At 39.5% G+C, this 16,588-nt stretch overlaps 1 protein-coding gene across 1 annotated transcript in view; it reads right to left on the bottom strand.

Moving 5' to 3' along the window:
• csmd3b (CUB and Sushi multiple domains 3b) overlaps window positions 1-16,588 on the bottom strand; it is a gene marked incomplete at both ends in the record, with an annotated part of 347,168 nt that overhangs the window by 217,340 nt on the left and 113,240 nt on the right. Inside the window, one exon of the mRNA XM_083899904.1 lies at window positions 11,059-11,171. Coding sequence (XP_083756030.1) covers window positions 11,059-11,171 — 113 coding nt within the window. The remainder of the gene's footprint in view (window positions 1-11,058; window positions 11,172-16,588) is intronic.

Here is a 16,588-nt window from a genome sequence, read left to right as displayed (position 1 = left end):
ATTTATTTGGCGATGCGGAGGAATTCCTCTGCGCACGTCTCAGCAATTAGTCACTCATTTGTTTGTTTTTAGACAGTCAAGGCAAAGGATCGCAACTTCCAGTCATTGTTACCCAGGTAGCTGTCGTAAAACTTTTGTTTTAACGATAAAATTAAACCTTCCGCCCCAACAATCCCTTACCTCTCTTCATCTTCGGCTACGACCCGTCTCTCCTACAGTATCTGACTGACTGCAGGCAAGTGACTGTTTCAATGCGAATAATTCACAGCTTGTCAGAGGTCAGCGCACATAGAAGTAAACAAACTTGCGTTACATACTATAACTATAACAATTATTTTATCGCGTTATTCTCAGCTGTATTAATTAACTTGGCCAGCCCTAATTTATAATTATATTTTAATATACATACAATTTTTGAGACCTTTGACATACATTTATATCAACCTCCTACTAAGGAGGATCTCCTTTATCCAACCTCAACTATTTGACCCCCCCTTCTCTTTCTCATGATGAAAGATGACCATTATCACAGCAGCTGACCTGGATTCAATTGTTGAATTGAGAAAACGGGAGAGAAAGAGCAAATGATAGAAAACTGCAAAAGGAAAAAAAAAAATGGACAGATAGGAAGGTGATAGATGGAGTGGGTATTGTCAGTGCCCTCAGGTCTCTTTGATAAAGATCAGAGCAGCAGCAGCCAGCACACACACACACACACGTCTCTGTGACTTCAGAGGGCACTGCATTTGACTTATATTCGTTGTATGACTAACTCTAACCTAATGTATTACATGATTTCCGTGGTGTGGACTCATCTTTTTGTTCCTGTAAGGAAAACACGTTCCTGTAATGTGATTGAACTCAAACAGACTTTAGGCCTCCGCAACATGACCACACACAAACCCTCAGCATTTAGAAGCTTTTTTTCACCAACTATTTAAAGTGCATGTCCACCTCCACTGATACTAAAAAGGCTTGTGGAGTCTTTGTGAAAGACAAGAGCACATGTGATTATAATGCCGAGATGGCCAAGTGGGCAGGATTTATTCTTCTGCTCAGAGTGAAACCTTGTGAGTGTTAATATAAAGTGAATTCTAATGTGGAAACAATTAAGCTCCACTGAGGCTAAACTCATATAGATACTTCTGCAAAACAGAGACTTTATATTTAGGAGCCAGATGGAGAATTAACCTCATAGGGAGCAGGGCCAATATTTGTCAATAGCAGGAGATGACACAATATCACACTAAGAGGACCATTGATTCACTCTGGACAGAGAATTAGGAGGATTTCAGGCAGCCTTTGCTACGTGTTAGATTAATGATTGTCCGTGTTTACTGAGGATTCTTTTTTCTAAGTGAAACCTGTTGTTGTTAAGTCTGAAGTGCCTTCTCCGAAGCAACGAACAAATAACTTTTCTCTGCTGCAACATGGAGAAAATAGTGTCTTAAATACGTCCGTAACACCTCAATTTCTAGACTAAATTGCAGCAATTCTTAGCCTTGGTAACTTAAAAAAAAAAGCCAGATATTTCAGATGTACACAGGTTTTAGTGAAGTAAAGCACAGAGTGGTGCTGTCTTTCAAAACATTTAGCTGAATTGTTATGGACCACATCTTGAGCACGACTGGTTTACTTTAATACTTGGAAGCTCCTTTATCTGCTGCTGCCGTCGATAAACATCATTTTACTGTTAGAGTCCTACTGAGCGCAGACCACATGTGCGCTCTAAGAAATTCAGAATCGATAATATCAAGATGACTGAGCAGCACGTTGAGGAAATAAGTTCTTGGCCAGAAGGTCACTGTGGACCTGAGAGTACGTTTCAGAAACTGCTGCCAGGTTCTCCTTTTTTTATTATTATTATTATTATTTTGAAAGCACTGCTGCCTCCATTTCAATCCCCTACCAATACCATGTTGCACCATTTTCCATCGAGTTTTCTTTTTCCCGTCCTTATCTTCTGTATTTCATTTATTTATGCCTTCTTTCAATGAACCATATGTATACACTTATGAGCAAATGAGAGGAAGAGAAGTGTTAGCTTAACTCTCTGCAGAGGAGGAAAGAAACATGAAGTAGTAATTCGAGAAACCGTTCACAAAAAAAAGATTGAAAGAGTGAAAATAATTCTCTGCAGACGCTGAAGTAGAGGTACAAGTACTCCAGTCCATGCACTGAAGACAAATTATTTCTGTCTGTTGGTGTTTATGTTTTAACCCTTTAACCAAATGTGATTTTTTTTTCTCACTTTGACCACAAAAGGCCAAATGATCCTGCATCTAACTTTTGCCCATTTTTCCAGAATAACTTTCAATATCTAGCTGTTATTTACAATTTACTGCATGTTAAAATGGTGTGTTAACAGTTTAAAATGAAGCAAAACTCTGTAGCGGGACATGAATACCAGATTGTGTGTGCTAAATTTGAACAGTATAACACATATTTAAATAACATTTGTTTGAGTTTTTGTCTCCATGTCCAAAAACAGGACAAAAATGGAAACTATGCACCGGCGTTTTTCCCACTTTTTCCCTTTCTGGCAATAAAGATGCTGATTCGCCGGCTTCCTGCAACAGCGTGAGTGAAGTTACCGTAAGTTACGTGCAACTTCTCAGCTTTCAGAATCTGACTTATGTTCATTTGTGTTAAGGTTAACGTGTCACATACTTGTCCTCAAATTAAGTCAATGTCCCATGTCAGTCAAACCAGTATCAGATCTTACATTAGAACTGATTAAACTTTGGGATTATTGCTTACCTTACTTTTAGGGGGGATGGATTAAGATAAATAAAGAAAAAGTACTGCAGAGTGGCAGAGAAAGTATGTGTCTGTGTGTGTGTGTGGGGTGGTGTGTGCACACACGTGTCTAAGTGCAACAATAATCTTTGATTCTGTCTCATCAGCACAATATCAAACTGCCTCCGACATCACGCTAAATAATACATCACTGTCTTCACACCCTCTCTCACACACACCCAGAGACACACGTGCACATGTACACCCTGTATGGCATGTGCTGCTCCATGAATTAGTAATGACCCTTACTGTCTTCAGAGGAAGAGGAAGAAATTCTCTAGGAGTCCAACAATCACATCAAAGTCTGTCTCACAAGTGGACGGACATGTTGAAAAGGACGGAGCAACACCCCTGCACCTCTGGCCAGAGAAATTCCACTCAATAGTGAGATCAGTGAATTGACTTTTTCTTGGATGTGGACATAATCCATAATGTACCCATACACCTCTAATTCTTTTATGTCCAACAGATCCCATGGTATGCTAATTCACCCCATCTATTCATTCATATCCATTCTCCGTAATGTGCAGTCGCAGCAGGAGAGACAAAAATGTCCAGACTTATTTTACTCATCCACCTCCTTAAGGCCCTTCTGGGCTCCTGGGGCGAGTGTTCCCAGGCATTCGGAGGCCAGTTGGGATATAAAAAGCACTCAAGGATCTTCTGCAAACGCCTCAGGGTCCCCTCAAAGTATGGCATGCCTGGAATACCACCAGAGCAGATGTCTCAGAGGCCTCATCATCAGATGGCTATAAGAGGTCCTTCCAAATTTCTTAAATCCTCACCCTCTACCTAAACCTAGTGGTGCTTCAAAGGAAAGACAGCTTGGTTTAGATCCAGTTCTTTCAGTCTCACACTGAGTTCATGACAATAGGTGAGGCGAGTTTAGTCTTGGCTCACACAGCAGCTGTGCATCACTTGTGATGCTTCATCAGTCCTTTTGTTCCTGTGTTTCAACTTAGGTTCAACTTTTTTATACCAAGTAGCACCTAAGAAAATATCAAGCTCTCATAGTTACACCATTATCACCAACGTTAGATACCAAATAGATGGAGCGAAGTCAGATTAAGACTCGTCACAGGAGGATTTGCTCACTTATCATCCTCCTTTTCCTCACATATACTTCACACACTGGTATAGTGACATTAGATTAAGATGAAGCGAGAGATAAGATGACGCTGATGATCATTATTATTTGTGTATTATGCATTATTATTATTTTGTTTCATTGCCTACACCGGGGTGTTCAAATTTCTGTTAACGAGGGCCAGATTTGATAATATGAAGATTTCCGGGGGCCAATGGTCACTTTAGACCCTTTTTTTTAAAGCAGTAACATGTACATGTTGCACTGTTTTATAAAAATGTAATTTTAATTTTCGCTCTTATCATTTTAAATGGAATTGGAAGCAAATCTAAGCCAAACAGGAGTGGAAAAACATTATAAAGAACATTATTTCTGATTTTACACATACCACAGTTTGAGAACCATAGCTTTAGTATAAACAAGCGTTTTTAACATATTCGTTTAGATTAGCTTATTTGAGAAATAAATGAAGCAGAAGGATCAAAACTGACATCACACACAAGGGAGACAACTCTTGTCCAACTCCCTCTGTGTGATCTGTATCATTTTAACAAAGGCATTTAATTATGTGCTTTTGCATTTAAACATGATATTAATAATAATTAGGTTGTTTTTTCCTCATTTCTTTTGTTAAGACTTCATTTTCTAACACAGATACGTTTTTCAGTGAGATACAATCAAAGAACAATGACAGACAAGTGGCAAGTGCAACGACTGATTTAAATCTAGCTGTTTCTGAGTTTCCAATTTTTTAGTGGCTCATCCTTTTATTTTTATATATTTTTTTTACTAATTTGTCCTTAAAACATCCTATTTACAAAGATAAGGTAATATGTGCTGAAATCTCCAACCTGGAATGGCTCCCACAGCCAACTAGACATAAGGATTACATGGAATATGAATGACATGCCAACAAAAAATTGTCCAAACTGCTCCTCGCTGTACAAATCTGTATCCTTAGTTTTGTGTTGCACAGCTTGACAGTGAGAACGCTTCACTCACATCCAAGGCTAAAAATAGTGTGAAAGCTATGAAATGTATTTAGGATCATGTGTGTAAATTAATTACACTAAGTCTGCCCAAAAGGCATAAGAAAGAGGTTGACTACACGACATATAATTTCACTTAAGAGTTCACAGTGACATTTAGAGGAACTACTTGTGTATACCCTTGCTCTAATTTATTATGCATTTACTTTTTTTTCTCATAATAATCATGAAAATTAAATACAATTTAAATAACAAAAACATGTGTATTGCCGATATAGAGGGCTGTCAAACTCAAATGACCTGGGGGGCCGATGAGCGTCTCGTCTGGTCAAGAGGGGGCTGGTCTGGTGGGCAAAAAACAACTGCTCTGTAGTATGATCTTCAAATTAAAACACAATACTCCATCATGATATCACAATAAAGATATTCACGATGAAATTTCACCGGATTTCAAAGTAAAAGTGCGTGTTTGGAATGACTTATACTTCACAATAAAACATATGTATGATGCAAAATGAATCTATTAATATGAAAAACTGGATTTTAAATTATGTACATAATAATGTGGGCAACTGTAATTAAAACACTAAACAAGCATATGTAATTGAATGTTGTAATACATTTAAAAATGTGATAATTATAACTGAATGTCTTAATATTACTGTTATAAAAAAATTGCTAGCAAACATACATTATATATATAATGTCTTTATTCTATGGTGGTGGTCTGCATGTAATTGATTGGGGGGCTGCAAGCACAATTTGCATCACTGCCATTGCGCGACCGTTTGTGCTATCGGAAAAGTTCCAACGGTTCCTGAAAGCTGAGATGTTCCATGTCAAAACCAACATGTGGTTATTACGTTGCACTTGCAGTGTTGCAGGAAGCCGGCGAACCAGCGTCTTTGTCATCAGAGAGAGTTGGGGAAAATGCCTGTACATAGTTTTCATCTTTTTAGCAATGTTTTTGGACATTGAGACCAAAACTCAAACAAATGTTATTGTAAATAACTGCCAGATATTGAAAGTTATTCTGGAAGAATGGGACATTTTCTGTCCCATTTATGATTAAATTAAGAACATTTTGAGGCTTCGGTATAAAGGGTTAATACATTTTGAATGTGCTCCAAAAGTTCTTTAAGGCTCCAAGCCCTGTGTTTGTATCCAATAAGACTTCAAAAGGACAGTTAGATAGTCAGCATACAGTAATGATGCATTTCTGCAAATATGACCTGCCACAGTGTCTCACTCACTTGTTCTCATACATTTAGTAGGTGAAACAAGTGAATGTATCAGGAGCAGGAGCTCTTCATACTGTACACTAAGTCCATTGGAAGCTCTGAGCTCACTGAGAGGAAACTCTTTCTTTCTCTCTCCCCCGGAATTAACACGAGCACACACACACACACACACACACACACACACACACACACACATACACAAACATACACACACACACACAGAATGAACATGGGCCAAGTAGCAAGTCGAAACTTGTGCCAGGGAATAAATCTGGGACAACTGCTTGGACATACAAGTAGCACAAGCAGGCACATGCACACCCTGACACAGCATTTGTGCAGACTTAAACCCCAGCACTTTGCAATCAATGATACTGTCATTATGCGGCAAACCACACACATAAACAAGATGAAAAGCTGCCAGCCATCCACCGTACTGTCAAACAAGCAAAAAAAAAAAACTGAGAACAGAGACACAGAGAAGCGGTGTATCATGTTCAGCAGCTGTGTGTCTCTGTGTCTGTGCATGTGTGTGTGTGTGTGTGTGTGTGTCATATAAACCACAGGTGTTACTGTAATTAATGATTGTTCCATGTCCTCAGTAAACCATGGCAGTGTGAACCAGCAAGCACAATAGCAGGACCTTGTAAATGAGGCAGCTAATGGAAATACAGCCATTGTAAGGTTTTCTTTTTGTGTTCTTTTTAAAAGTATTATTATTATTATTATTATTTATACATGACACTCTTTTTTACCTGTTGAATTGTCCTCTGACTCAAAGTGAAATACAGTGTTCTTGCTACTTTGTCAATTTCTTTTGCAGCCAGTTTTAGATCCCACATCCTGCTTCAACGTAAATCATGATTCCAGCCACCCCAATTGTCTGCTCTCTAACGGCGTATTGTATTGTATTGTATTTTTTTAGGTCCATAATTGAACTACTTTTTACAACTTGGTGAATAAAAACCTGAATAGAGATGTGAGGAACATCCCCCCCCGCCCCCCCTACAGTTAATATGGGAGTGAATGGCTGACTGTAATTCAGGATAACGCTTTAAATAAGCATGCCTCATTAATGTTTTCTTCCATTCCCTTACTGTCCTCAATTAGACTTTTATTCATTTTAAAATCATCATTACTACTGTGTTGCTATCTGTGCATTCTGTAATAAGCCATAATCCATGTACAGTGTTATGATTACTGCAGGACGCATGGCTCAATTCCACACACCATTTAAGGACCTTTGCAACTTTTCTCATATAATTATACGACTGTATTATATTTATCACACATAAATTCACTGCAATAAAATGACGCAAAACGCCATGCTTAATATTCTTGTCATTAACAGTGTACTCAGTGTAAGACATACACACAGGCTAGAGAGATGTAAAACATTGACATCTTAAAGATCTTTGGTGACGAGTGGGAACTAAATGAATCTTTGTTTTGGTGTGTGTGTGTGTGTGTGTGTGTGTGTGTGTGTGTGTGTGTGTGTGTGTGTGTGTGTGCACAAGTAGACAGTTTGATCATCTTCTGTTTTACGCTCCAGAATTAACTATCTCCTTGGGCACGTCAACATTTTTCTGATCTAATCTGAAATCTTTTATGTGCACAGGACATGGTGGTGAAGTGGAGTATGTTCTAATTTTAAGCATTACTTTATCCAATCTTATCTCTCACTGTATCTGAGAAAATGTTGTGGCCCTAAAGGAAAATGTGTGAAAATGAATGTTTTTTGATGCTGGAATGGACCCCTGGTTAATTTTTTTGTGTTTTTTTTTAAATAAAATAAAATAATCATTGTTAATCAAATTAAAGCTGGAATAAACAACTTTTTTGCCGTAAATCTATTTGTATGATGGTAAAAAAAAAAGGATTGCACAGTGTAATGGTGTTAAAAAAAAATAGCACAATCCATGTTCATACTAAATTTTGCTTATGCTGTGTTTTTCTGTTTTGCCACCTGCACGAGGCTTTTGCAGAAACAATCTGGACTCTTATTTATAACACACATGGAATTGCATTGCTCCATATCCAAACAATAAGGACAACAGCATATCTACATTCTGGGTTGCTCGTTATGTCATGACAGATCACACAGTTTTGAGGACGTCTTGCTACTGTTATGCCTCTAGAAATGCAACCAAACAGATAATGACATGGGCATGAAAGCTGTTGGTTACCACTTAATTTAGTCAACCAAGATTACTTGATTGACAATGTGCTGAAAAATGTCTGTGGTACTCTGATGCACCAGAAAGAGGAAGTCTACCTATATTACTTGATGTGTTGTGAAAGGTGACTTTGACCAGTTCGATATGAACCATGAACTGCTAATGTACTTCATCTATCCAGTTATCATCACAGAGGTGCTGGAGCCAGTCATCACAGACATTCACACATACATTATTCACAATAAGAGGTCATTTTGTGTCTCTATGCTATAGGTTCTCCCATACAAAATGACAGACTGTATATAAAAATGGGGAAGTTTTAAAAGTGAAGCCAAGAAAATAGGACAAAAGTATCAGTTAGCCACCAGGAGGCTTGGTTACAAAAAAGTGTTAAAGTTTAACCCTTTAACATCCAACCCATAAAATGTCCATCTGGACTTTTTTTTTGCTAATGTTAACCATAAAAGGACCAGAAAATGTCCAGTAACAAAGTGCTTTTGCCTATTTTGCATTTTCAAATAATAACTGTAGTGCATGGACACCAGATACTGCATGTTCAATTTGAAATTTAACAGTATAAAGTATATAACATCTATCTACAAAGCAAGTTGTGTCTGTGTGTGTGTCTGTCTGTCTGTCTGGGCATATCTCGCTGACCGTTAGTCTGATCGCCCTAAAATTTTGGGTTGAGCATGGCCCGATGGTGTGCTTGATTGACCATTTTCACCGATTTAGCATTTAGCGTGGCAGTTCTCCTCGAAAACGTTCAGAATCTGAATGATTGTTAATTTTCACAGATTTAGCATGCTACACCAGCACGCTACACCAGGAAGCGCATCTGGCGGCGCGTCAGGATTGTCAGAGTGTCAACAACGGGTAGGCAGTGGCCCATTTCACACAGCATTTCAACTCAACGCAGAATATGGTGTTATACTAAAACGACGAAGTCGGTGTCCATTCACCAAGCATTCAACGAGCACATATTTATTTAGCATTAGCATGTTACTATTTTGCGGCTAACTTGGCGAACCTGTTTCCAAAGGTAAGCTAGCGAGGCTAAGATTAGCATTAGCGTAGCTAGCTGTTTTGTGACTGTCAGCCACGGTGGAATCTCTTTACAAGGCGTATTTGATTTCAGTTGATGCCTAATGAAGTTGCACAGTGTTTGTATTATGTTAGCCTTTAGGCTCCTTATCATGCATTACCATAACTGACACATCTTCTTCAGCTCCCACTATAGGAATACATACTTCCTACAAGCACTGCACTAGTATTTAAAACAATATTTGTTTAAGTCTTTGTCTCAATGTCCAAAACTGTGTTGTCTGGTGACAAAGACGCTGATACGCCGGCTTCCTGCAACAGCGCGAGTGAAACTACCGTGATAACCACACTTTGGTTTTGACGTGCAACTTCTCAGCTTTTCAGAAACCATTAGATTGGTATTGGTTTCCAATACCACGAACCGTTGTGTAATTACGGTCATGTAAAATTGTGCTTGTGCGAACGCGTCGTCTGCAAAGATGTGTCTAATTCTCAGTTGATTTGAATCGTGAATAAAAATGTTCCTATGGCATTAATAGTCTCAATTACTAGTTTCGGCTGTCTTGATCATTTTAGTAAATTGTGTTCCCATTTACAGGAAAGTGTGTGGACATCAGAGTGATTGACTGGTTGCAGGTGAAAGAACTGACATTTACAGGCACTTCTTTTGCGAGCTAAAAACTACATCCATTCGTATACACCATCTAAGCGTAAACTGCAAACTAGAAAGGCAGTGGCAGGTTGGAACCCAGAAACTGTACTGTGACACAGAAATCAACACTGAAAGAATTTGTTCCTGTCCCAAAACATGCATATTTTGGCGCTGTCACTATGCTTTCATGTTGGCCTATGCCCAGCCCAGTTTGACAGCTTTGTCGTCCAGTGAGTCCTTTCCTGTGTTGAGAGGAAATGGGTCAGGTGACTCAAGTTCAGAGCGTGGCAGTTCTCCTTGAAAACTTTCAGAATCTGAATGGCGCCTCAAAGGAATTGAACGGTATAGAAATCAGGCTCTCTACATACATACTACGATGAATAGAAACATAACCTTATGTTGTGTGGTTCTTTTTGTGAAATGTTGCTTTCCTAGGTTGCCTAAGGTTACCAACACTTATGTCTTTCTTCCATGACTCATACACATGGTCCCATTCAGTGAGTTCTTGGAGTGTTATTATTTTGAGTACCGGCACTTCTTTGTACTCTGTTTCTCTGTCCAATTCATTATTATGGCCCAGAATAATCATTTCCAAACGTGAAGTACATGATGTTCACCTGTTCTTGCTAGAGTCTAGTGTTTCTGGTGTCCTGATTTTTTGTTTTTTATTGTTAAATGATAAGAACAATATCTACTGGAAGTGTTTCACTAATGTTTAGTGATATTTACTGTGTGCTCAAAGTTTAAAGTTAAAAATTGTTGGAAATGCATAGGATCATCTAAATACACAATTACTTTGAGATAAGTCCAGTTTTTGTTATTATAATATAGATGAAACAAATAGATGTTGGGAACATCACTAAAATATATTTTATTTACACGCCTCATATGGATAAGGGCAGTAGTTTTTTCCTACTTCACACACTGGTCCTATGTGACCTTTGGGGTTTGACCTGACATGTAGTTTGGGGTCACGTAGGTTGTTATTTACATATTTCATTTATCTGAGCCACTGAGGTTAGTACCAAGGCACAGCCTTTAACACAAATACACATAGACACTTTCTGACCTTCATAGTTGAGTTTGAAGCCATGTGCGGAGACAGCAAAGTCACTGGTCAACCTCAAAGAGAAGACGTTGCCTGTGCTGGTGACCGGGGCAGGAACTTGGAAGCCCGTTAGCCTGCGGAAACACAAAGAGGGAACATGCTGACATTATCAACAAATTACCAGACATGTTTAACATTCGGGAAAAAACAACAACCTCCAAAACAGCCCCATTGTTGACTACATAAAAGAGAGCTTGTTAACCTACAGTCACAATGGAATTAGCATTTGCTGTGTTTAAAAAAAAAAAAAAAAAAAAAAAACAGCAGCAGACACATCCATCAATACAAGACAAAAAGAAAAAAAAGGAGCTCAAAAGATACTATAACATGCAGGCGCGAGCATCTTTCTGTTCTGTTCTGACGCTCAAACTAAAATTGTCATTTGTTCATGGCCACATCCATCACTTTTCACACGCTGGTACTGCAGCTATGTTGAGACTTGGCCAATTACAAAACAATCCTACCTCCAGTGTGAGCAATGTTTCTACCCGGCATAGAGCCTCATCATTAAAGTGTACCCAAAAAAAGTGAGCCTTGGTTTTACAATAATGTGTTTGTGTACAGTAAGACATGTGATAAAACAAGACTCATACAGCGTTTTAAACAACACTCCACATGTTTGAATGTGTCCTCCAAAAGAAGGCTTCCGCTCGGCGGCTCAGGTGTGCTGTCGGCTTTGAGTCACTGAACTAAATGAGGAAGACGAGTGAGGGAGGAATGGGAGGACAGCTTTTTTTAGGTATGGAAAAGAGCCAAAACCTTCTTCGCTACCACCAAGACACATCTTATCTCATCCTGCAGCAGCCATTCTTCCTTTTATTTCACGTCTCCTCCTCTTACTTTTCCATCAATCCATCCATGCTGTGTCACCCCTTCACCTTCCTCCGCTCTTCTCTCTGATGCTCAAAGTCGTATTTATTCACCTGCGTCTCTTCAAATCTCTCCACCCGCCGCCTTAGCTTATCGTTCCTACTGCTCCGCTAACTTCCCCATCATTCTTTACTTTGTCTCACACTTTCTCACCCGTGTTCATTAAGTCCCCATAATTCCACTCATCTTTGATTAATTCCATGTCTTTGTATGGCCCTAACTTTTCTGCCTACATCCGCTTTCATTATTCTTCTCATCCTACGACTCCACCTCCTTCCTCTGGCATCTGTCAAATATTCACACTCCTGCCCACTCAAAGTGCAATTTCTAATACATTTAAGGGATGACAGATCCCCAAGCCTGGAGACCAATTCAGTGTTCTCCAAGCAACATTTGTTAAATTTGATCTAATATGATCTATCTAAATGACAGAGGGCATTAACATAGGAAGAAGGGTCGCTGCCAGGGCTGCAGCCTCCCTTCGTCGTAGCGTCAGCTCCCCCTGGAGTGACTGCACATCTTAAACATTAACCCTGGAAATAACACGGGTACGAGTAGCTGATTTTAATCAACCAGCTTACTCCCGACACATCACGGGAGTCAATCTGCACCATGTGTGTGTTAATCAACCACCTGAGTTGATCAGAATCTGTACAACTTTTCTCAGACCGTGTCTCTGCGTGAAAAGTGCACACAGAGGCGTCCTTCAGATCTCAGCAGCGAGGTTACAGGACTCATACAGTATGTGCTGTGGCTGTATCTCTTCTTCACCTCCATTAGTCAACTGTTTTACTGCTCCTTCAGCTGGGAATCAAAGTAACGGTATGTGCCGTCTTGAATATTTGTACGGTAGCCGCACATCATGTGAGACTGTACACACCCCGGCCTTATCACCATTAACTTCTGGCACTTGTTCTTAACTTGAAAACGGACTTTGGCACATCTCTGCAATGTTCCGTAAGCTTTTAATTTTTTAAACGATGCCTTTTCAGCTCTGAACGTTTCACATTCTGTATTTTCTTCATACTCCATCACACACACAGACAAACTTTAAGAAACCCTTGAATTGAGATTTTAGAATATCACACAACTCTCTCTCCTCTCAATCTTTCTCCTCCTCTGTCTTTCTGGCTTCATGCCTTCATTTATTAAGCTTTCTCTGAGCACACACACACACTTACTCCTACCTTGCTTTCCGTCTACACTGTGGTTTACCACATCTTCTGTCATCTTTTCATCTCTCCATCCTCCTATTTATTTCTGTAACCTTGTCATCTCTCATTTGTGTTGTGTTTATTATCAGCTCTCTTCTTAACTTTCTTCCCATCTTTGTTATTCTTATCTCTCCTCCCGAGTTTACCGTCTACCATTTTCCGCTTTTCCTATGTTGTTAGCTGAAATTTATTCCCCTCCTGTACGTGCACTTTCCTCCAATTATTCTGTCCACTCACCTTCCTTTTCATTCAGACTGTACACCGTATTATCCCCGTGCTTCAGGCTCCACTGTAAATTTGCCTTCCTTTAGTTAAAGTTTCCCCAGCTTTCATTAGTTTGCACTTCTTCACATCCTTTGTCTCAATTCTCATCCGAATCACTCCTTTTCTCTTATTTGTTCTGTCTCATCAAGTGTAATATCACTCAAAGCATAAAGGCCCAATTTCTCATGAGTCCACAACCACCTCTTTAATCCCTCTGTTCCTCGTCCGTGTCTTTTCTGCAGATCTGTCAGTGCTGCCGCTCCATTTTCGGACATTCTGTCCTCTCATCATTTCTCTTTTAATCTTAGTCTCTAAGTCACTTTTTGTATTATCTGTTATATGCCAACATACGGTTTTAACTGATGTAAACAAGACCTGAGAAGCACCGCTATACATATGAATGACATCTGCAATCTGGCTATCTCATAAGCAATTATTTAATTATTCATTCATTCACTGTCGACCGACTCCACATACTGTAAGGCTCGCTCCCAGCTGACATGGGGTGAAAGGAAAGGTACACTGTGGACTGGTCACCAGTCCATCACAGTGCCCTTTACATTTGGCATTAAAATGTGTATTCTGTGATCAGATTGCAATCGGATAGCACCCGATAGCACACTTGTAAGTAGTACAGGTGTAAATACACCCGAGGATGGATTGCTAACAGATCGGCCGAACCACTTGTGGGATTGTGATGTGACCACATTGAACAGAAGTGTAAATGCATGTGGTGAAACACTATCCAAGCAATATTTATCCGATCACAGAAATCACTGTGGGAGGAAACTGGAGAACCCAGAGAAAACCCACGCACACACATGAAAACTCCATGCAGAAAGGCCCTTGGTCAATTTTAAATTATTGTGCATGAAAATTACAATAATTTAAGTTCTATGCCCATTAGTATGTGACAGGTGGCAGAGAAAGTATTATTTTACCCTACCTGTACATGTAATTACAAAGTTAACACTGTAGGGAGTGAAAGCAGGCATTGACATTTAACCATAGTCATACATATGCCTCATTACAGACACAAAAGAATTATTATAAGAATAGAGGAAAGTGTGCTTTCCCTACACACGCAAGTCAGTGTCATTGTCTGTGTAGCCCCACTGGCCTCGGATATGGCTGAAGATGTCAAAGAAAAAAAGGAAAGCAAAGACAAATTACATGCGTAGCTCACATCGCTAACAGCCTTCCATCAACGAACAAACACACTGCTGCCTCGTATAGACGGGTTAATGGCATTCTATGATCACTTGCTTGTCTCCATGGGCACTAACCCATGCTGTTTTCACTCCCACACAGACCAGGGCTCATTCACTCACGATATAACAGCATGCGACACCCAACATCTGCAACATACAAATGTTACTTTAATGTGGGAAAAAATGTTTTAATGATAGTGTAATTTCTTTGTCACTCTTGATGTCGGCACCAAAGAGTTACAAACTAATACTTCCTTCTTGTATCAGCTTCTTCTTTTTTAGCACAGTGGTTAAATCTCTGCCTCTGGGTGTGAGAACGATGAAAAGTTGGCCACGCCCCAACACATTTGCATTTTCTTTTCCAAAATGTTCTTGGCTGCATGTACTGCCAACGTGTGTGTGTGTGTGTGTGTGTGCAGCCTGATGTATCATTGTCATATTTCAGCTCGAACCCAACGTGTCGCTCCCACATGCATTCACCAGCGAAATCAAACACACACACAAAAAAAAGAAAGATCCCATTGAAACAGCGAGTGCATTCATGGGACTGCGAGGGGTTCCGAGATAAAACAAAAACAAAAAACAAAAAAAAGAGTAAAGAAGCAAATATATTATATAAACTATTCCCTCTCTTTCCTGGTTCCCCTCCAAAATCTTATTTGTAATGCTGCAAACACACAGCTATTCTTTTAAAGACTCAAGGTAACTTCCATTCATGTGTACAGACAGTGTTTCTCAATCCTGGCTCAGTATGTTTTTATATGTGTCCCTGCTCAAACACCTGATTCAAATAAATGGCTCATTATCAGGGTTCTGCAGCGCTTGGCGAACATTTTATTCATGTGTGTTGGAGCCATCTTAAGCCTTAAACCAAGCCTTAACCCAACAAGAATTCAAATCTTAGGCCTCAATTTATCCAGATCAGGTTAGCCTATAGGGTGAATTCCAATTCCTTGCTTAACCCTTAATCTTAACCCTCAATCTCAAAAATGCGCGCTCCCGCTAGTGCTAGTGCTGTCCCGATTCTCAGAAAAATTAAGTTGAGGGGCGAGTTTAAGGGCTGTATCGCCCTCAATATTGAGATTTTCCGAGACCACCCTTGGGAGCAAGGGCTACCCAGAATGTAGTTGAATGTGTGTTCGAATGTGCGTGTGTGTGTGTGTGTATGGTGTATAGGATGAAATCACATTAGCAAGTGAATGAAAAACTGGCTAATATCAGCAGATTGCTCTCTCTGCTGCCTTATACACACACACATACAAAAACATAAATGGGGGCACACTTCATCTCTCACACACACAAAGACTCACAACTAAACAAAGATAAAGACACACTATTCTCTTTATTTAATCTATCTCCAAAAAACAGTCATGCAGTCTGGCTAATGCGATTCACAGACCCCCCCTCTCTCTGTTTCGCCTTCTTTCTTCCTCCAGCACTTGTATCTGATGATCTATTTATTGCCAACAGGGGGAAAAAAAAGGATTTTTCATTATTATTACTGCCATTATGAAGGGAAAGACAGGGTTGATGGGCTTAACCGTAAAAATAAAATCAAAGAAAAGGGGAGTCGCCAGAGTGTGTGGCAAGTGGTACGTCGGGTTTTGAGCTGGAAAAAAAACAAAACAAAACCCAAAACATTCCCAGATTAAATCAGATCGGATGGGAATGCTAACATTTAATCACATCAGTGATTCATCTGATGGAGATCAATGCTTTCAGGGATAGACCTCCATGGAAGGAGTGTGGCTGCTGGACCTTGGATTAATCAGATTGTATATATAGTTCCATTAGCGTTGGCCAAGGCCGCATTCCATAACTGTTTTTGATATAACCACATTGACTCAGCTTTAAAATATGGATATTGATTCACATTGGCTGCACAAGTTGTGATCACTGATATGCCTGTAGCTTTTAATATCACAAATTACA

This window comes from Microchirus variegatus, assembly GCF_963457635.1.
Source record: "Microchirus variegatus genome assembly, chromosome: 13".
Taxonomy (NCBI): domain Eukaryota; kingdom Metazoa; phylum Chordata; class Actinopteri; order Pleuronectiformes; family Soleidae; genus Microchirus; species Microchirus variegatus.
The sequence above is the reverse complement of the archived record's forward strand: the minus strand, read 5'-3'. Positions and strand labels throughout refer to the sequence as shown.